Source organism: Indicator indicator, chromosome 9 (genome assembly GCF_027791375.1).
Source record: "Indicator indicator isolate 239-I01 chromosome 9, UM_Iind_1.1, whole genome shotgun sequence".
Lineage (NCBI taxonomy): Eukaryota > Metazoa > Chordata > Aves > Piciformes > Indicatoridae > Indicator > Indicator indicator.
The window spans coordinates 5,044,267-5,065,881 of NC_072018.1; the positions used below are offsets into that span (position 1 = coordinate 5,044,267).

The window sequence follows — 21,615 nt, forward strand, 5'->3', positions numbered from 1 at the left end:
ACAGCAAGGTGAGAACCTGAGAGTCTTTTTTAAACCTTTCTTCAAAAACTCTTTGCAGGAAACACTGTATTCCTACTGAAGGAAAGACCTTCATAGCTCACCTAATTCATTCCCCATTTTTTCATTAACCCCATATAAATGAATCCCATAATCTGTCCTGAAGTGTAAGTAGGAAGGTGATACACAGCCTTGAACTGTGCTCATGTCTGAATTTAAGCAAGATGTTCTGTATTAATTATCAAGTATTTTATCTTGGAAGCCTGCCTGTCATTCCCATGTTTCCACAGGTTCTTATTGTCAATGCTCCCCACATTCACAGTGCTCTTCTCATCTCTTCTGTCATTTCATATATAAAAGACAGACCCATTTTTCACCTTCCCAGGAATACAGAACCTATGAAGTATGTGGCCAATATCATCTAACCTACTAAATGTCAGAATCATATATCTCAAACTATATGTCAAGATGCTATAGTCTAGCAGCAATAAACTCATTTTGTTCCTCACAGGGAATGCACTCTGGCTATAAGAATCCACATGAGTTCCCTTCTGTAGAGATTTGACTGTGACCTACTCTTGATGGCTAACATGCTTGGAGATTATGGTAGGGGTTGGCCAGATAACATCTCAGATAGAAAGACAAAATAAAACCGAAAATATTCCCTTTATAGCTGGCCAGCTTGTACCAGTTTGGTCTCTTGTAGGTTGATCTGATGCTTGCTCCAGTATGAGACTCACCTAATGCATTTTAGTGCATTATTTCACCCTCACACACCATGCTGGACATTCTGCTTTGGGGAGAATTGTAGGCAGCAGAATTGAATCTAAATTGAACAGAAGTTGCAGCTTTCCAGAAGCTGAATCGCTACATGAGCTTGTTTGAAGCAGAATGCTGAAAAGCAGCCGTGGTACGCTCTGCAGGGTGCCAGGAAAGCGCTAGCTAAACAAAGCACGTGCTCTTGGCTGGTGCAGAAGGGCCGCTGGCCATGCCAGGAGAGCAGCTTTGCTCTGTGGCTGGGCAGGCAGTCCAGCCCTCAGCTGGCTGCTGGCTGCCCTGGCCATGCATGCTTCCAGCACGTGCTGGGCTGCACAGCTAAAGCACCTCCAGGCCACACGGAGAGGCCCAGGTGACATGGACAGATGTTTCTGTTCTGCAGAGACCAATGAACGTGCCACCTGAGACTCAGTCCAGAGAACCTGGAATCCTGCATCCAAAGGAAACCTCTAAATCAAAGACACCCTCTTCAGGGGGCTGGGCTCCCTGCCCCAACTCCAAGGCAAAGGGACCCTTCTCTGGATTCTGCCAGCACCCTGCTGAGCCCTGGCATAAGGGAGACTTCAGCTGGCCACCTGGTTCAGCTGCTGCTGGTGACTGCCTGGCTATACCCATCCTTGGCAGACAGCTTCCGCTCTGAGTCCATCAAAATAATGCCTCTGTAAATGGGAGCCTTCTTCCAAACCTCCACAGAGCAAAAGACAAACCTTCTCCTGCCTCTCCTTCCTCTCATTCTGTCTCAGTTCAATTCCTGCCAACATCCAGGTGTAATCCACAGACACAGTTCAGTCAGACATAAGAGTATAGCAAAACATCAACCACAGCAGAATTACTAATGTGAAGAACTCGGAAGCAAAACAAAGGCTGAAACAGCAATTTCTGTTAGTCATGAAGTATTTTATCCATGTATCTCACTAGAAATAAATGGATTGCTATTCCTCATTTTGTTTTTCATACCCATGGGGTAGGTAATTTGGCACAAGCCAAATTAAAGAAAGGGTCTCCAGATGGGTAGCAACAAATAACTGAAACTGATCAAAACAAAGGCTGGACTCTCAGTTCCTGCATTGCGCTGATTTGCCAACACAGTTGAAACTATTGGGATTTCTGTCCTTTTTGTTATGCAAGAAGTAAGAGCGGGGGTGGGGGGGAAGGCATCATTGTTTCTATTTATTTTTCAAGGTCTTTTCACACAGCTCATTACAGTACCTAGGCCACTCCAAACCTACAGAAATCGGGAGGGGGAAACAAAACAAAACCAAAACAACATGCACAAAGAAACAAGCCAAAATCTCAACCCTGAACTAGTGATAGTTTTTTCTTAATTAAGCTACATGCCTTTACAATTTTTGAGCTATTCAGGCTCCTGTTATCCTAACTGCCATTAAATTGTAAGGATAAACAGAACAAATGCTGTGAAAATTTTCAATTATTAGATAGTTAACTACTGTAAACACAAAAGAGCCCATGCAGAGACCTGTCTTGTATTAGTGACAGTCATTAACTGTAATGGAGTCATTATTTATGCAGTACACTAAGTGTATATAAACTTACAAAGATGCATTCTTTGAAAACATCTACACCATGCATAGAAAGGGATTTCCTTGATCCTCAACAAAATTTAGGGGAAGGGGTAACAGGAAGCCATGTTTCCAACACACACATCCCCATTTTTATTTGGGTCATGCAGAAAGCAGTCACATGGGACATCAGTCCCTTGGAACATTCACAGCAATCACGAGCTCTAACATTTCTTTACAAGAGGGATGACTTCCTGCCTTTCAATAACTGTATCAAAAATAACAAAAGCTTTTCAAGTTTAATAAATAAAGTATCACGTGTGATGAACACAGGCTTTGTCTGCTTTATCAGCCTTCTACCTAAATGGCAGTCTGAAGAACATGTAAGAAAGCATCGATGCCTCGGCAGCTTGCTTATCATTTCAGAAAATGACTTGTCTGTTGGGATGATGGTTAGGTTTGGGCTTTGGGGACATCACTGAATTTCTTTGAGCCCAGTGAGAGAGCAGCTATGCAGAGCAAGTAAATCATTTTCATTTTGTACAAGTTGAAAAGCATTTTTTTTGCCTTGACTTCAGCTAGATGACAGTGGCATGATGGCTGATTTTCATTTCAATCAGAGCGGCATATGATTACCACCTAATTAGAATGTAGAAATAGAAAGGAGATCATTTTTTAACCTACCCAAGAGAACGGTGCTGGGGGAGGGGAGGAGATTATGTTAATCAAATGATACTGGCATATTAGAGCTACCAAAATAGCCGCCTGAATTTTTATCCTCACCCTTGCTGTCCTTGAGGATCTGTCAGGGGCTTCAATTGAAACTTGCATTTTCAGACCTTTATTTCTGAGCAATAAATATACTTTAAAATAAATGTGTGTCACTGCAGGCCCAAACTTGTCATGAAAGACACCACCCTTAGGTGTAAATACATGTGTGGGTTTTGCTGGGTTTGTTTTTTTTTTTTTTCCAAAATCATGCAGAGTTTTGTTGACAATTGTAAAACTGTAAGCATGAAAATTACTCAAGCACAACCAAAAGTAATAGTACCTTAGGGGAAGTTGTTCGCATTAGCTATTGTAAAAAGAAAAAAAAAAACAAAAACAAAATATAAAATTCTTTCCTTAATTAAATATTGTCAGCTACTCCAGTCCTTTTCAGATTAAACATAGAAACTTTGCTGCTCTGCCTGGGGGAATACAACTCAGGTTACATTAAAGGAAACTGCATCAGACAACGTTTTCCAAGACACACAGTCTCCATCTGCATCCTTCTGCGGAGATAAGATCCCATCTCAAGATGCCACTTTGTTTAATTGTCTCTGAAGAATGAAGAGCCCAAATTAGGTTACTGAGACCACCAAAGAAAGAGGGAAAGATGATTTTGAAAAAAATCATAATAAATTAATAGGGAAATGACCTTTCAGGCAAGCAGTCTGCAGAAATAGTAAAACAGGGCTGCCCTGGTGCTTTCATGGGCACAAGAGGTAAAGCAACCTTTTTGTTAGCTGCCTGACCCGATTTTGAAGGGAGCAACAGGAGAAATGTTCCCACCCTGCTGTACATGCTACCTGCCAGGGATATATCCACATAACATAACACTGCACAGCACAGACACTGCCAGGCTACGCTGGTACCCTAAGGAGTACCCATGGAGTGCCAGTGCTTACCTGCAGAGAGCTGCACGTCACTCAAAGCCATGATCATGTCAGTTCACCCCACTAGAAAGCTCTGGTGCTTTTAAATGCTCATGGAGGCACAGCTGCACTACCCTGCCTGGTTCAATTCCTTTTGCTCTGACCTCCCAGACAGTGGCTGTCCAAAAGGACATCTACCTCTCTCCACACTACACGCCAGTACCTAGCACCATATTTCAGGTGCTTGGGATATGCTGACCAGTACACAGATACTTCTCTGGAAACCAGTGGCTCTCCTGTGGGTCCCGTGCCATATCTGCCAGCCCATGCAGTGTTCCTATCCTCCCTCAGACACCTACAAACAGTGAACTTTTTATTTCAGTAACAATAACTCTGAGCCAAGATGCCTCAAAAGCAGGCTTAGGCCAGGGTGGCCAATACACAGTGCAGCAGGTTTAAGTCCTGATAGACCTCTCTGCTGCAACTTACACTTGAGGAAACTGCTCCTGCACCTGCTCTAGCCTTTCCTAACCAGGAGATGACATGTGCTTACCACAGCATCAGGGTTATGAGCTTTGTAAGGACAAGTTAAACAGCAAAATCCCTGAAGCTCTGCTTTTTTATCTCAGACCTTCCTTTTCTTCAATTATTACATACTCTTCCCATCCTTAGAAACTCAATTGCTCACACAGCTTCCATCAGCAGGATAAAAGTCCCCCCAGTCACATCTAGGATACTCATTGCTGGGTGCATTTCCTCAGCTCTCCCTGCTCATACACCCACAGTTCCTGCTGCTGCAAGGCAAGGTCAGCCCAGCCCAGCTCTCGTGTGCCACCAAGGCACAGATGGATACAGGAATCAATGCACAGAAAAGGTAGTTGCACTTTAGCTATCTCAGTAGTAGGAAATAGCACCAGAATTTGGATGAAGCACAGTGCAAAACGAAGCACAGATGCATGTTGTGTGTGGTGTGCCAAACAAACCAGGTGTTTCCTCCTGAAAAATGTTTGTCATGAGGAGTAGGGCAAGTGTGATCTTACCCCTGAAAACAGAGATCTGCTAATTTCAACTGCACTGGGATTTTGCTCATCCTGTTTTGCTGGAAACATACAAAATGGTTTTGACAGTGGGATGATGCACAATTACTTGCTGAAGAAACACAGGGATCTAAATTTCATGTACTTCAGGCAAAATAAGAAAAAGTCTCTCTACAGTAGTGATTCTGATAAAAAGGAATCGGGAATGTGTTGATTTATTTGCCATTTATGTGTTTTTAATCTGCATCAGTTATTTCGATGGAACATATATTGCAACAGCATTTTCCTGGTTGCTGATCTACTGGAGTGCGTGATCAATGTTGTGAGACACTATGCAAGAGAAAGAACAATACTTGGAACTCAGTGTGCTGTTAAATTAAAGACTTTTCTTGAGTAGTGAAAAAGTCCTGAGGCTTTTCATAGCAGTGACATAAGGTCATGAGAAACATAGCATCGTACTGAAGCACTGTATCTGAAGGGGACCTACAGGAAGGCTGAGGAAGGACTGTTTAGAAGGGCATGTATTGACAGGAAAAGGGGCAATAGTTCTAAACTGGAGCAGGGTAGGTTTAGGTTGGACATAAGGAGGAAGCTCTTTACCATGAGAGTGGTGAAACACTGGAACTGGCTGCCCAGGGATGTGGTTGAGGCCCCACCCCTGGAGACATTCAAGATCAGACTTGATGTGGCCCTGGGCAACCTGATTTAGTTGGAGGTGTCCCTGCTCACTGCAGTGGGGTTGGACAAGAGGACCTTTGAGGGTCCCTTCCAACCTGATGCAACCCATGAATCTGTGAAGTTAAAGTAAATGACAATTTCTAACATTTTAAAAGTTTGAAGATAACCATCACAAAAACCCCAAACAAACCAACCAACCCCAAAACAACCAAACAAAAAAAATCCCAACCAAACATAGTCCTCACCCACCACCCCCAAAAATGTAGGGAGGTACAATATTTTTATTTTGTCATATCATTATGGAAACCTTGCCAAATTATCCCAGAAAGAAATATTCTGAACTGTTCAAAGAGCTTAATATGCATTTTCAAATGAATCCAAATGTATAATTTTATTGAAGGATAGGAGCCAATTCTATTTTGTGCTCTGAAGAATTCTATTAAACCTCTAGAGCACTTTGTGAAAGGTGAAAATGCAGTTTGCTAAAGACATAGGCTAGGTGGTCTGCCGTAAATTAACCACTGCTGCTGACTGTGGCCCTTCTTGTGAGCTTGCTCACACCATTGTAACACCATTTACAAGCTTCTAAACTAGATTTGCCCTCTGGCTGCAAGTCAGCAGACCTTGGTTGTAAAACATGGCCAGAAATTAGTTTGACTAAGAGCTGCATTTCAAGACCAGAAGAGTGTTACATGTTACATGCAACTAAGTCAAAACTATTACTTAAAATCCAGTTGTTTCCCCTAGTGGACTTTATGTAGTTAAGTTTTAGGCTGCTAAACTGTGGTGGCTGCTGCCCTGCCTAGATGGTGTTCCCAGTTCAGTAAATTACAACAGATCTCTCACTGTGTTGCTTTGTAACAATTAACCTCAGAAAGGAGCTAACTCCATTTGCATGGTAATGAGACATTCATCTGAGTGACATCGGAGTTAAGCATGCTAATAAGTTTTTATGCAAACACCTGAGGGGTCAAGCACAACCATGGACTTGGATAGGAAAACCTTTTATTAAATGCAAATCACTTTCCTTGTAAATAGTATGACAGAGAACTTGGTAGGACTCTTAACAAAGCTTGCAAGAATGGAATCATTTAGGTTATATTTTCAGGACCCCAGGTTCACCAAGGAATATCATCAGTGATTTATTTCTATTTTGAATTCCTATCAGTGTGAATAATATCTTCATGATAGCATCGAAGGAGAGAGGTACTACAGGAAGGTAGAGAGGAGAAAACAACAATATTGCCTTATCTTTCACAAACTTGTCACAGTTTCCTGGGATGCAGGAAGGCAGATAAGACACTGCTGCTGTAGAGCACAACAAAAGGCCGATGTGTCACATTTCTACTTTTCCACTTATCTGGTTTTTGCCAAGTGTATTGTTATGTTGGCAAATTTCCTAGTGAGCAGGCTATCATTTTGGGCTCTGTCTTGAACTAAAACTTCTTGGATTAATTCAGTCAGTTCAAATTCTAGACTCAAAGAGTTTGAGATGTTAGGACAAACAGTACCGAACATCAGGGGATAACTGTCTGCCAAACATCTTTGGGACTAAAGAAGCAGAATCTTTCTTCTCAAAGGCAAGGCAGATTGTGAAAGAAGGGATGAAGAGAAGATGACTTTGATTCATTTCACTTTGGCAGAGCAGAGTGCAGGAAGCCTCTTTTGCACAGGAGAAGCCGTTAGCAGAACACACTGACAAAATCTGACAGTGCAGCTAGTCAGGGGAGGGGTTCTGGTTAGTAGTAAAGGGAGTGAAACACAGGCAGCCTCCTGAAAACCTGGCCTCATGGCAAACCATTCAAGGTTTTGCTCCCAGACAAGACCACAAGAATTTAAATATTCAGTGATTGTAGTGAGATTTGCTCTATCTTTATGACAGGAGTTTATAGAAAGGACTGTATCATATGGTAATCTGCAGTAAGAAGAGTCTGAATTGCTGAGACACAGAAAGTTCCTTTCATTTCTGTTGCTGTATGATGAGCTACTTCTGGGAGAAGTTGGGGTGATTTATAACATTACTACTCGAAGCCCAAAATCTATTCCAGTAATAATACACAATATAAAATGGATCAGATTGACAGCTGGCAAAGAGCTGTGGCAGTTCATTTAAAGCAGATGAACTACACTCACCTTGCTACACACATTAAACAATAGCAACCCCACAATTGTATGCTTCTCAAAGAACCCTTCCACTGCATATCTGACTGCCATCTTCAATAGAACCAGTACATATTTTTATTTTGCTGCTGACCTGTTTATGACAAGTAAAACATGCTAGTATGCCATAATCTATAAGTCAAGCCAGTAGACTGTAGAAAACTCAACAGGGAAGGAAAGCTTTGTACAAAAAAGTACAAAGTTATGGGTAACAGGACCCTCAAAATGTACCTTGACTGAAACCTAGTGGTCCACTTCCTTCAAAAATTAAGAAAACCTCTTTGAAAATTAGCTCTGATTTCTCATATTCACTGACATGCAATAACTGCCTCAAAAGCATCATCAAAAGTACATCTTCAAGTGTGTCAAACATAACCTCAGCTTGGTGAGTTTGGGATTCAGGGTGTTAGGAAACATCTACTATGAGAACTATCAGCTATACTAGTCCAAATTCAAAAACCATCTGTGATGTAAGCTCAGTAGGATAATTTTTAACTGTTTTGTAGTCAGATCAGCCTGGGCTCTTTTCATTGCCTAAATACTGTAAACTACAGCTACTTTTTAAAAAAGAATTCAGATTAAATTGGAGTTTACAGGGAGCGAGAGAGGAGCTTTACAGATAGGCATCCAAGAAGGCCAAGAATTAGAAGGGAATTTATTACAGCGAGAGAAAGGAGAAATTGTGCCTATCCAGTGTTCATAGTTTACACTAACCTGTGTGGAACATAAGAACAGTAGCATTTTGCAAACACAAGTCAAAATACCTTCTAACTCAGGTAAGAGTCATGAATATATATGGCGCTATCTGCTATGAACCTCAAGTGTTCTTCCAAAACAGACCTAGAGCTTTATGAAGACAAGGGGAGGAACTCCAAGTCTGTGGAGGGATTCAGAACAACATGGATGCAACACATTAACTAAAAGAAAGATGATGCTCAGGCCGGAAGCAGCGAGAAGGAGATAAAAGGGAAGACTCAGATTGTATTGCAAGTGAAAGCTGTCATACAGCTGAGAAGCAATAGCTGAACCACAGAGCAAAACGCTTCAGAAAACAGCTTTCATTGGGAAAATGCCCACACTTTTGATAGGCAGTCTAGCAACTGAAGTCAGATTTCTCATAATACCATTAAGAGAAAAGTAATGAAGGGCTGTGTATCCAATACATACTCAGCTTCTGAGGAAGAGATACTTACTTATGAAGCCAAAAAAGATTTTAGCCTGTTTTTAAAATTATGCAGTAAAAACACGACTAAAAGATATTATAAGATGGAAAAGCAGTGCAAGCATAGAGGTTCTAACTTTACACTTAAGGGGTAAAATTACCTACCAGCAGACCTGATTCCAGAAAATATAAGCCTATAGGCTCGTCTTTAGGCTTGTAAAGCATTACTATAATCTGTTCATCCAAAACTCCTGCTTCACTGCTCAGATTTCTAAGTCATAGGAGACTGACAGGTGCTCAGTGGTACAACAAAACAGTGTCCAAACATGTCTGCGCTCCTTAGCGTACCTTCAGGTCTGTAAACCTCAACTTACCCTTCAGATCTCAACATGGCATTTCCTTTCAAGACAACGTTGGTAAAAAATAACATAAACCTGCTAAATTCATACCCTCACATACCAGCTTGTCATGAGAAAAAGGCTCCCCAAATACACTGCTAGAAAAAAAGCACTACTAATTATGGCCCTGTATCCAGTGCCTCTCCACTGGATGCTTTGTTAACTGTTTTCAGGCAAAAACACAGAATAAATCCAGCTGTCTGAAATCCGCCAGCTGTCATCACAAGGAAACAGGCCTATCTTCAGTTTAAGATTATTTTATTTGTTCAGCCCCTTCTTTGTTGCAGTCCAACACCAGGAACTATCAGCTGCTAAGAATTCAGAGCAGAAAAAGAATAAAAACAAGGAAGGGGAGATACGAAGATCATTCTATTGGAAGTATTTTTTCATCTTGTAAATATAATCACCATCGTGTCACCAGAAGACGACCAGCCCTACTAAAAATTCACAGTTCTATCACATATTTAGTGAATGTTCCAGGGAAAACACACACTTTACTGTAAGCAAACCAAAAATTAATGCAAACAGAAAATACCACCATAAAGCTCCTTACTGTAAAGTGACCCCTGGAACACCTTTGGTGGCTGTTTCCACTGACAACTGGTATATACATTTCCTTTCCAAGAATCACCTCATTATTAGATGAAAAACTCTTGATGCTCAGAGGCAGCTTAGGAAGAGAACAGTCTTTTAGTTTGCCAGGAAAGGCAACAATGCACAGGAAACACACAGTATGGTTTCACACAAAGGTATTTCCCTCCACCTCCAGTCTAGCTTTTAAATATAACCATCTTCCTCCAGCTATATTGTCCTGACCTGATGTCACTAGTCTTAAGACAAAATAACAGACTTCAAAGCTCAAGCTTATATTTACTCTTCTCACAGTTCTGGAGTCAAAGACCATAACCCTAGACAGAAATTTGAGAAATTTATATTTTATTCCATACCTCATTGTGATTCTTGCTTAACCATTCCTTAATAGTGTTAAGGGCAATGACAGCAGCAGGCTCATTTGGAAAACCTAAAGATAGAAGAAATGAGAGATAAATAAGACACACATTTTTCTATACATATAAGAAAGCCACAATCTGGGAGAGAAAAAAAACACCCTATTTTTTGGACTACTTGTATAAAGGTTACTTTTTTCCAGTTAAAAAAAAAATAAAATAGAACCAGAGGTGCTATATTGGATTTTGTTTGGTTTTGTTTGTTTGGTTTCATTTGGTTGGGGTTTTTTTGGCACTAGTTAGGAAAGCTCTACCACTTTGAAGAATTTGAAACAATAGAGAGCTATGTATGTGTCATACCAGGCAGGCAACAATGTAACACATATATCACAATAATAAATACTAGGCTTACATTTTGTGACATTCAGACATTTCTTAAGGCATAAGAGCTTTCTTAAAGCTTGCTTTCTTTAATCCTTCTGTCAGCAAAGCCCTGTAACACTATGACCCCAATGCTGTAGGCCTTATAAGGACAGAAATGTTTGAGTTAGAAATCTCTTAATTTATGACCTAAAACAATGAACAACTTTGGAAATTAATGAATTCATGAAGCATAAGCATATGAACTTAAGGCCTGATGTTGCATGATATACTAGCAACAGTAACTCCCCCCCAGCACTACACAATATCAGAAATTATTCCAGGGGCACAGACTTTTTACTTTGATGGTTTCTATCTATCAAATCTAAAAATGCTTTCATTACTTAGGCAGCCTTAATTTAATTTTCCTTTAAATTCTTAACTTGAGGGCAGCAAATCATTCTTGTGCAGATTTAAAAATAAACCCCCATAAGCTGTATGAATAGCTCTCAGTAGGTTAGATTAATAGAACAGCCTTCGAAGAGGTGGAGCTGCAGGCATAGTGTACAAGCAGGCAATGGGACTAGACTGAAACAGTCATGAAATCTGGCATACAGCTGCACACATGTAGCCTTTCTTATATCACATATCATCTTTGCACCATAAACTGAAATGCAGACATTGTAAAAAATTAGTAGATGTGCCCAGCTCTTTGACCTGGCACATTACCCTCCAAACTACTATCTTCTTTAAACCTTTTTCAGAACTTGTGCACTGCTAAATTAGGGAGGGGGGAAAGAATGAAATCCCTCTAGCCTGAGTCACATCCCCAAAACACTGCTCTCTGTAACTGGACTCTGCAGAGTTTTTGTCCCCCAGCAGATGACCACAAAATGCGGTCAACAAGTGATAGGGCCACAAAAATGATCCCAAGGCTGGAGCACCTCTCCTACAAGGACAGGCTGAAAGAATTGGGATTCTTCAGCCCGGAGCAGACAAGGCTCCAGGGAGACTTTATGATGCCCTTTCGGTACTTAGAGAGGGCACAGTCTTTTTATCAGGCTCTGTTGTGACAGGACAAGGGGTGATGGTTTTAAGCTACAAGAGAGGAGATTTAGACTAGAGATAAGGAAGACGTTTTTTACAATGAGGTTGGTGAAACACGAGGCAGTAGAAGTTTCATCCTTGAAAACATCGAAGGTCTGGTTGGACGGGGCTCTGAGCAACCTGATCTAGTGGAAGATTTCTCTGCTCACTGCTGGGGGATGCACTAGATAACCTCCTGTCTTAAAGAGCAGATAGAAATACATGAATCCTTAACACCTAATACATATAAAGGATACATGAAAACCCCCCAAAACTCTTCCCCAACCAGATTAAACCACAAATTGCAGTGCTTGTTTTCTCCCCCCACCTTGTTGCCTCCCTTCCACTGGGCCTAAGCAGGCCAAGATTGTGCAGGGAAGATTAGTCAGGCCTCTGAAGGCTGCAAACAGACTCCCCCACTGAGATAAGGGACTCCCTTCAGAGAGCCAAAAGGTGGGAGAAATAAAACCAGACTGGGTTGGCCTTGCCGCCAGCTTATAAAGAGGTAGCAGGATTATGGGACTGAATAACAAAATTACAATTTTCCAGTCCATCCCTGGACATTTCTGGTCCTGGAGGACTCAACTTCGTGTTTTTTTTTTCTTAAAGGCCCCAAAGTACCACATCTCTGAAGGTCCCTTCCAACCCAAAAGATTCTGTGATCCTCTGACGACCGTCCAGCAAGATCGACAAGCAAAACAGTCACTGTTTGGATAACACTGACATTTAGAATGTGCTTCCTTTGCACACATTGCTCAGTAAAGCACATTTTTGGGCTTTTAAAAATCTTTTCTTTCAAGTCCAAGACGGTAAATTAACTAAGATCCTACAAGTGTTACTGTGGATACTTCTACTGCTGCTGGCAAAATACATTCTTTTGACATTTATTAATGCTGCTGATATCATCAATGCATATTTCTTATGACACAAAATAATGAACGCTTAACGAAACCCAAAGCTGGCACTTCCAACAACCTCATTTTCATCTTATGAAATCACAGACATCCAAGCAGACTGTCTGCTCAAATTAGCAATATCCTAACTAACTAACTGGGACTTTGTAATGCAGAAATTCTGTACCCTGAGTGTGGGAGATCTACCAGCCATACAATGAACACCACATATAGGGACAAATGTGTATTTCAGACAACTGATAAACCATTGTTTATGCACTGAATGGTTTATTTTCAGAACAATTCTCCCTCCAGCAAGATTAGCTTTGCAGGCTTGTTTTTCACTTCCTTACAGCAGAGTATGTGCCCTAAACTGTCATAAAGCACTGGCGACTGTACTGAATCTCTCCATAAATTGTACATTATTTAGAAAGCTGCTGCCATACAAAACAATCTTAACAGAGGCTTATCTAGAAAACTCGTGTTCAGTTACCCCTGAGTAACCACAATGTAAAGGAAACCATACAGCAACCAAAATAAAAAACCTTGAATATCTTGAAATCCATTGAAGCCTTTTATGACTAGTTACCAAGAATAAAATAAAAAAAAAAAAATCATCTAATTAGCTTTTTACACACATTTCTGGTAATTTACATGAAAGGATTACCTTATTGACTTATTGGATTTATACAGAAGCAGGATGGAATTTAGCCTCCTGTTCCATACCCTGCACCAGCACAAAAGACCCTGTGTCTCTGATTCTCAAACAGAAAAACATTTTGGTTTATAGGACTGGGTTAAAGGGAAATAAAGTGAGAAGGGATCTTTTTAAAAATGCTTTTGTGTTGTTTTTATCTCTAAGCTACATTCGTTTGCCATAGCATTTCTGGCCTGCTCCTATGCACACACCCATCCCCCCTTCCTCACTTTCAGCAAAAAAGCAATCTCGGTGAGCACGTGAGAATCAAATTACTTGAGAAAAATGAGCTCAAGGAGCCTCACAGTTAACCGACTGCTGGAGCAGCAGCTCAGGCAATTCTGGCTAAAGGCTCAATTTCACAAAAGATAAAACAGGTAAAGCAATAAGAGTGACACTGGCCCATGTTACTGCAGCGACTGCTCCTCCAGAATACTGAAAAGGACAAGGGCACAAAAAGGCAAAGGCACAGGCAAGTGGTGCCTCTGTATGACTTCACTGGATCTGGCTGGAGAAAACAGGGGGGTTGGCACGTTTTATGCCATGGACAGGTGAATGGTGAGGGGTGTTCCTATCCAGAGACACAGGCCTCTAACTTGGACTGGGCTTCCTACATCCTCTAGAGGCAAAGCCAGTATATTAGCAGCAAGTCCTGCTTATACCATCAAAACAGAGAGTGCTGCCTTTGGTTCCTGAATAGCTGTTTCATTAAGTGGGAGTTTTCTGCTGCCCTCTGTATTTTGCCTGCTGATTGCATTGCGCCACAATCTACTTCCAACCCCTCAAGTACATCACATGCTAGAAGCAAGCAGCCACCAGCCCTTGTGCCCATTTCAGTTTTGGAATCCTCCTTCAAAAGGCATGGTTTTATTTAATATAGCCAATGCCACAGTAGGTGCAAACCTGTTAGGTCAGTAGGAACAAGGATGTACAGAAAGTCCTGCATGATTTGAAAGACACGGTGGGTGAAGAAGAGATCACGTGCAGTTTTTTTGCTCTGCTCATTAAATACTACCAGCTCTAGAAAACATGTCAGCGTTGACCATCTTCATGTGCTTGTCCCTCTGGACATATGGGACAAGGTTGTATCACAGCTATGTCTCCAGAAACACTCCAAAAGCTTTGTCATTCGCTCGGAAATTGTTACAAAAGCTCTTGAGTCTTTGCCCAGTTGCTTCACAGTTAAAATGCCACTGTAGACAGGACAGCCACCTTTGTATACACCTTTAAGAAAAGTGACTGCCAGCTTTAGTACTGACTAGGTACTAGCTCACTTGGTACCCAGCATCAACCAAACCACAGCTGCACTTGGAAATTCTCTCCTCTTTGTGTGTTGCTAAGAGATGGGTATACGACCACAGTAACTCCCTAAGATGAATGACTGTGCCCTCACGCTCCCCACTATAAACACCCCATCCTATTACCATCACATAAAATGTACCTCATCTGAACTCTACTGCTTTTGGTATGTCCTTGTACAGATGACAGCCTATGAAAACTTCAAAAAGCCTTCAAGCTTATGATCCTCTGGCACCCCTTTCCAGGACTTTCTCGTCTTTTTCCTGGAAACTGTAACACTGACTTCAGAAATGGCTGCAGAAACGACCTGTACACAGAGCAACTTCTCATAGTCATCATGGCCATAATCTTCCACATGGTAAGATCTAGTAGGTTATTTAGAAAATGTTGATATTAAATAAATGTGTGTTTTAGAAGAGGAGAGTGCAGAGAAATAAGAAATACAGTAACTGTAGAGATACATGTTCAAGTTTCTCTTACATTCTGTATTTATTGCCTGAAAAGCAATTAGTAAGAACATAAGTCCCCTGTTTCATCAACACACAGAAAATATGTGATGGGTTCCATGCTGTTAGACAATCTAGCGTAAATACTCAGCCTTTTGTGCCTGAGGAATTTAGTAGAGAAACATTCACACAGCTGTGTCTGTTTATGCCTAATTTACCTAAGCAATATCTGAAAAATGTATACCACTTCTTCAATGAATGAGAGTGCAACATGGATTCTGTGAGATAAAATTAAGTAAAATCTATTTAAGGTACTCCCAAACTGTAGAGGTGCTGGTAGCTTCATCTCTCTCTTGTACTGTGCTCAATCCAGGGCCACATTTTATGAAAAATATCTACACTTACAATCAGGTAATGCTTCCTTTTTATGATAAGCCCTTTAACAAAACATACGTGCTAAAAAAAAAAAAAAATCAACATTTAATATGATATAGCTGAAGATTATGATAACAGATCATATCAGTTAGGTTACAATACTAACAAGCAAATGTCAATCCAGAAAAATCACTTCAGTAGCTGCAAGGGTAAGTGTTACAATTTGCAAGTTCAACTGAGATGCCTGATGTTTTCTGTGAATCAGCTCAGCCAAAAAGCATCTGCATCATTTTTTGGTTGGCAAAGCCTAAGTACTAGACAGGTTTTTATTCTTTTAAAATGTGCTTACTTCTCTATGGCTTCCAAAAGGCTCACCACAATCTTAGTATTTTTATTTGCCAGTTTTAATGGTTTGATTCTGCAGCAAATCATGAAAAGAACCAAATGCAGATCAGCATAACTACTCATTATGTGTTTCTCATACTTTCTCAGAAAAATATCTACACTGGCATGTTTGTGCATATATCAGGATGCAACAGTTTGCAGACTGTTCCCGTGTTCTCAAATCAAATCAGAGTCCCATTGTTTAATCAACATGACTGTCAAAATGTAGTAACTCCCATTTGTTAGATACTTGTCAATGATGTTATAAAGGATGCTCTTCAAATAGCAGCTCAACAGTCACATTTTTAAATCGTGGAAGTGTAACGAAGGTCCTCTCTGCAGTCAGTATGACAGGGTATTTCCACATGCATCAAGGATTTGCTATGTGGGAATCATCAGCACCAGATGGTACGAAAAATAAAGATGTTTCCCAGGTTTAAAAAAAAAAAAAAAAGAAAAAGAAAAAGAAGGTAAAAGTCACTGAGCATTATTCTTTGTATGTTCTGAAACCAAGTATTTTTGTTGCTACAAATGCTTTCTGAATCACAACAGACGTGAATAACTGTGCTTCATTACAGTCAAGTGGGTTAAGGTTAGTTATTGACAACACACTAATCATTAACACTTCAGCCTTATCACTTTATGACAACAAAAGGGAACAAATGAGATGCATAGCACAGCATGCCGGAGGTAGGGTTAACTCAATACATTCACTTGTCCTTCAGCTGTGAAACTAGCAGTATAATCTTGCAACTGATCCTATATAATCATCTTGTCAAAGATATATTTTTGTAGTCAAAATGAATTCACTTATGCTAGGCTGATTCCTATTACCTCAGCAAATCAGGGCTGTTTGGAAGTGGAAACGGCAGTATTCTACCAACAAACTTGAGTTCTCACTATCGTTGAGCTTTTTTTGCCTTTTATGTTTTGGGTTTTTTAGTAACCATGGTCATGTGTAGTGGAATAAACAAGCTGACAAGCAGCTAGCTCGACCATCTCTGTGGACACTCTGAAACTGGAAAGGAAGTGCCCTCATTTGGGATCAACTGCATTGAAGATTGCACAGAAGAACCATGAATCTTCTGCTAAACAACTTACCTTGCCTTATTGAACTCATTCAGCCAGAGAAAACCTTATTTGCTGTCCACTCAAAAAGTAACTCTCAGAGTGAAATTAAATACTGTGAAAAGCCAGTAACCTTTCTGTTACCCCAATTATCCCAAGAAACAAAGCTGCACATATTCACTGTATCCTTCATAGACTGTGCTATGAAGTAATTAATTAGCATGCACATTAAATGTCAAAAGAAAAAGAGAAAATTTCAAAATGGATAAACAAGACATTCTTCTGAGAAAATCAACATACAAATCTCAATTCCTCTCAAGCAAGGAACATGCCTTTTCATTTTCCTTGAGTGAAAGAATTAATCAGCAACAGGAAAAAATTCATCCAATTCCTAAGGAATGATTGCCAGTTGCAGTTAACCACTGTATGATAAAGAGGCAGCTGGTAGAAATGGTTAATAAGCATCTAGAAACTAATGCAAGAAATAGAATCTTTCTGCTATGATACAGTGACACAAGGTAGCGTATTGAAATGACAGAGTGCTTTTCTTCACTTACAGAAGTACATCGGGAGCTCAATGATCCCTGGTGAAGTCAACCAGGGCACATTATAAGCCCCATGCATGTCAATGAAACCAAGAACAGCTGCAGGCCAAGATGGGCTGGCTCAGCTTCAGCTCATCAGATAAGATCTCCAGTGTGGGCTCATTGCTGTGCTGATGGTGGTGTCTTGGACCATCAGCATCGCAACCCACCTACATCATCTACAACTCAGACATTTTCTCAGTACAAGTTGCAAAGCTGGACTCAGCTTATGGCTGCAGTTGCAAAGAAGGTGCCTAAGATGCAAGAAAAAAATACACAATTGTTGTTTCTCTGAAACACATGGTATCACATCATGCTTTGCTTCTCATTCTGCTCTGCAGATATTGTTGGAAAAGTACGTGCCATATAATTGTCTTTAACGTGTCAGCTCGGTATAGACACACACTGTAATTATTGAGGTCACGTGAGCAGACAGAGGCTTGTGCTAACAACACTTAGGAGTCCACTGAAGAAAAACTAGATTTCAAGTTTACCAAGCTGTTGGATATGAACTAGCATTGGGAGAAAATAAAAAAGAAGCTTTACTGGAAATGCTTTTACACTCGGACTGGTGAAGAGGACTAGAGCTTCCCTATGTGTACCTTACTGCAAGAAGTGTTGTACTGCCATTCTGCAGGAGAGCTGCATATTTACAGGAATTTCACTTTCCTGTAGCAGTCAGAAATCAAAATTTTGGGTTCAGCCCTTTTCCAGCATTTATAGGGAGTATGCTTGCTGTGGGACCACATCATGGATAAATGAGTTCTGTAACAGTCTTGTAACAAAATATAGCAAACAATACTGGGAAACTCTCTGGGAAGCAAACTGCTCCATGGCTGTGCTGTTTACCGTGCAAGTGATGGAACTTTTCTGTCTGTCAGGGTATTTCTAACGGCCATGTGGAATGTTAAGGCTTCAAGCTGAAAATAATAGTGGAAACAGCAGCAAGATACCACCACAGCACTGAAAGGGAAAAGATCTCCCTACTCTGGCAATTAGCATTCTCCTACGGTCTTACCCAATGCAAATGCAAGTGAAAGATACACTTGCACAGGTAGTTTCACAATTACAAAACCTACCTGTGAGAGTGTATTTGCAGTGCTTCTATAAATTACACATCCATTTAGACACATGTATGCAGCTGCTCCTCAGCTCAAGCACATCATTCTTCTTAAGACCCGCTCTACACCATATCCCAAATTGCGATTCCAGAAGCAAGTGTTGTACAGAGAAATGCTAATTGAAAGAGGTTTCCAAGTGTACACGAGCTCCTTAATGCAGAGTGTTTCATCTTCCATTTATCCATATATAGCAAGCAAGTTGGGTTTTTTCAGGGTGGCAACATAATACAGCAAAAATAATTTGAAACACAGTGTAAAGCACTGGTCATCTGTGAAATCTCCCATCATACACTGAATTGAACAGCAATGCAATATTGGCTTCATTGTATTTACAATACCAACAAGGTTAAACATTTATTCTACCCATTGATTTAAATAAAAATGCCATGTTCTCAGCTGAAGCAATGTGTAGGGAATCATAGAACCATTGATGTTGGAAAAGACCTTTAAGATCATCAAGTCCAACTGTTAACTTAGCAATGACAAGTCCACCACTAAACCATGTTGTTAAGCACCCATCTACATGTATTTGAAATCCCTCCAGAGTATCAGTCCTGCTTTACTGAAGTGCCTTGCTAATGCTGCAAGAGAAAAAAAAAAATAGCAAACCGCACACACACCCACAACACCCACATACTCCAAATTCCACTAAAACCAGGGAGTTTTTCTTAAAAAAAAAAAAAAGTGGTCCAATATGATGATGTTTAACCTTTACTGACATGATCCCAGGCTCTCATTGACACACAGTGCCTCTAAACACCAAGAAAAGCCTCAACATCCAGAGATCTGCTGTTCAGCAATAGGAATAAAGTAATGATCTTGGATCTGACAAAGCTCAGTTCCCAATGGAAACGCATTTGCAATTGATTGTAGGCTCTAATTGAAGGCTTGCCTGAATTCGAGATATACTTGATGTGCCTCTCCTTGCTGAATCCCTGATGTCTACTAATGCATCTGCCACTACAGGCTAGGTAGGCGAGGAAATTGCTATCAGAGGCTCATTGTCGCTGACAGGATTTTTGTGCAGACATTGGGAGCTGGGAAAGTACACTGAAGTGCAGCAGGTTGGGATGAAAGAAGGAAAGAGGGAGCAAAAGACCTGCAAAGAGAGGGTGCAGGACCTCAGAGAGGAGGGCTCAATGTGGCCAAAACAATATCAGGGCTCGTCTTGGCTGGAGCTCTCGGTAATTCGACTACAATAGCAGCACATTGTGACAGAAGTTACAAACACCAGGACTTGGGGAGACACGTGCATATAAGGGACATGAGGGAAGAAATGCTACCACAGCAAAATGAAGGGATATGACAGTGTAGAGAGTTCACAGGAATAAAACATACATAGGCAATGCACAAAAACACAAACTCACATAAAGAAAACAGACAGCGTTGCCAGCCCAGCACTATCCTTTAGATCACTTCCACCACATGCAATTGCTCTGACAGATGCAACCCAAAGACCTAGCTGGATTATCTAAACTCAGCAGAGTGCTTGGTGAAGGCCATATGCATACAAATACAAACAAAACAACCTGACAGTATTTCTACAGAAGCACAGTTCTTATCTCCTCTCTGAGGGAAATCAAAGATTTCCTAAAAGCACATAAAGCAAATCAGCTGAAACAACATATACTTACTCCTTATGAACAAAAAAAAAACCCAAAACAAATAAAAACAACAACAAAGCAAACAGATAAAAGATTTCTTTTATCTTTTTCCCTAGAAGATACATGTGGAAAAAAGTTATAGGGCAGGTTGGGTGAAAAGAAAGATACTGTATGAGGCACATTTAATCTACTTAGCTCTACTCTTTTTAACAAATACATCACTGATTTTTGGCTTGTGTATATTACTCACACAGTGGATTTTTCTCACATTCTTGCCTCTGACAGTGGTAAACCATACACACTAAATTGTTGCATAGACCAACAGCTACTGTATTCATAAAAATCTACAAAAGCTCAAACCTGAAATATTCCCAGAACATCTAGTGTTCAAAAATGCAAGTGCATTTCTGGGGAACAGAGGGGAGGATACATTTTTTATTGGATGCTTAATGTCTTCTGTTCTTCACTGTACAGTAAGGCAATTCATACTACTTCAACACCCGCTATGTGAATGGTACTAAAACAAGAGCTTGTGCAGGAAGTTTGAGTTAGTGCAATGATGTGTTATCTCAACATTTTATTCATTAATTTTTTAAGAGGAAGCATTTTCCCCTCCTTGCTTAGATGCTGCTTCATTTCTGTAGAAGTCATTTGCCTGGCAAGAGGTGAGCTCCATACGAAATTACATATTCTTCTTTTCGTCAAGCAAGAGTAACAGCGTGCCATCTTATCTGATTTTATGCTACTGTACCAGCAACTACCCAAACTAACTTCATTTCAGGCTGTATTGCAGCAACTTTGCGAATATAAACTACATGGAAGCCCCCAGCAGCTACTCAAAATTCCTCCCAGTGCTGCTCTGAAAACCTTTTGCTTGTTCTGTTACCCAAGATCACAGCAATATACTCAAAAAGAAGAAATACGATAAGAATCAGTTTTTAGGGACTGGATTAATGGGAAAACTGCTTTTAAAAAAGGATTAAGAAAATCTGACATTTAAAACTCTGATTTCATAGAATGGTCTGGGTTGGAAGAGACTTCCAAAGGTCATCTAGTCCAACTGCCTCTGCAGTAAGCAGGGGTATCCTCAATTAAATTTCAGCAAACCTGTCTGGTGACAGCTGTGCATCCCATACTTTCAATGTACTTAAGTCCTCATATGCTAAAGAATAGAGAAGAAATGATTAATTGGTAGAATTAAAAAAAATCATAATCACTTGGAAAACCCTGATTCTTCTTCCACCTTCTTGCTGTTTTTAATGACTCTTTCACTAACCTGCTAATTACATATATCAACGTTAGCACCTCCTTATTGGAACACTTGACTAACAATTAGCCCCTAGCATCAGTTGCCTTTTAAATCCAACAACAAAGTATCTCAGATT

General features: G+C 40.4%; 1 protein-coding gene across 1 annotated transcript in view; it reads right to left on the reverse strand.

Moving 5' to 3' along the window:
* The window catches only part of MACROD2 (mono-ADP ribosylhydrolase 2), a 939,837-nt gene that overhangs the window by 270,364 nt on the left and 647,858 nt on the right, over window positions 1–21,615 (reverse strand). Inside the window, exon 8 of the mRNA XM_054383563.1 lies at window positions 10,314–10,387. Coding sequence (XP_054239538.1) covers window positions 10,314–10,387 — 74 coding nt within the window. The remainder of the gene's footprint in view (window positions 1–10,313; window positions 10,388–21,615) is intronic.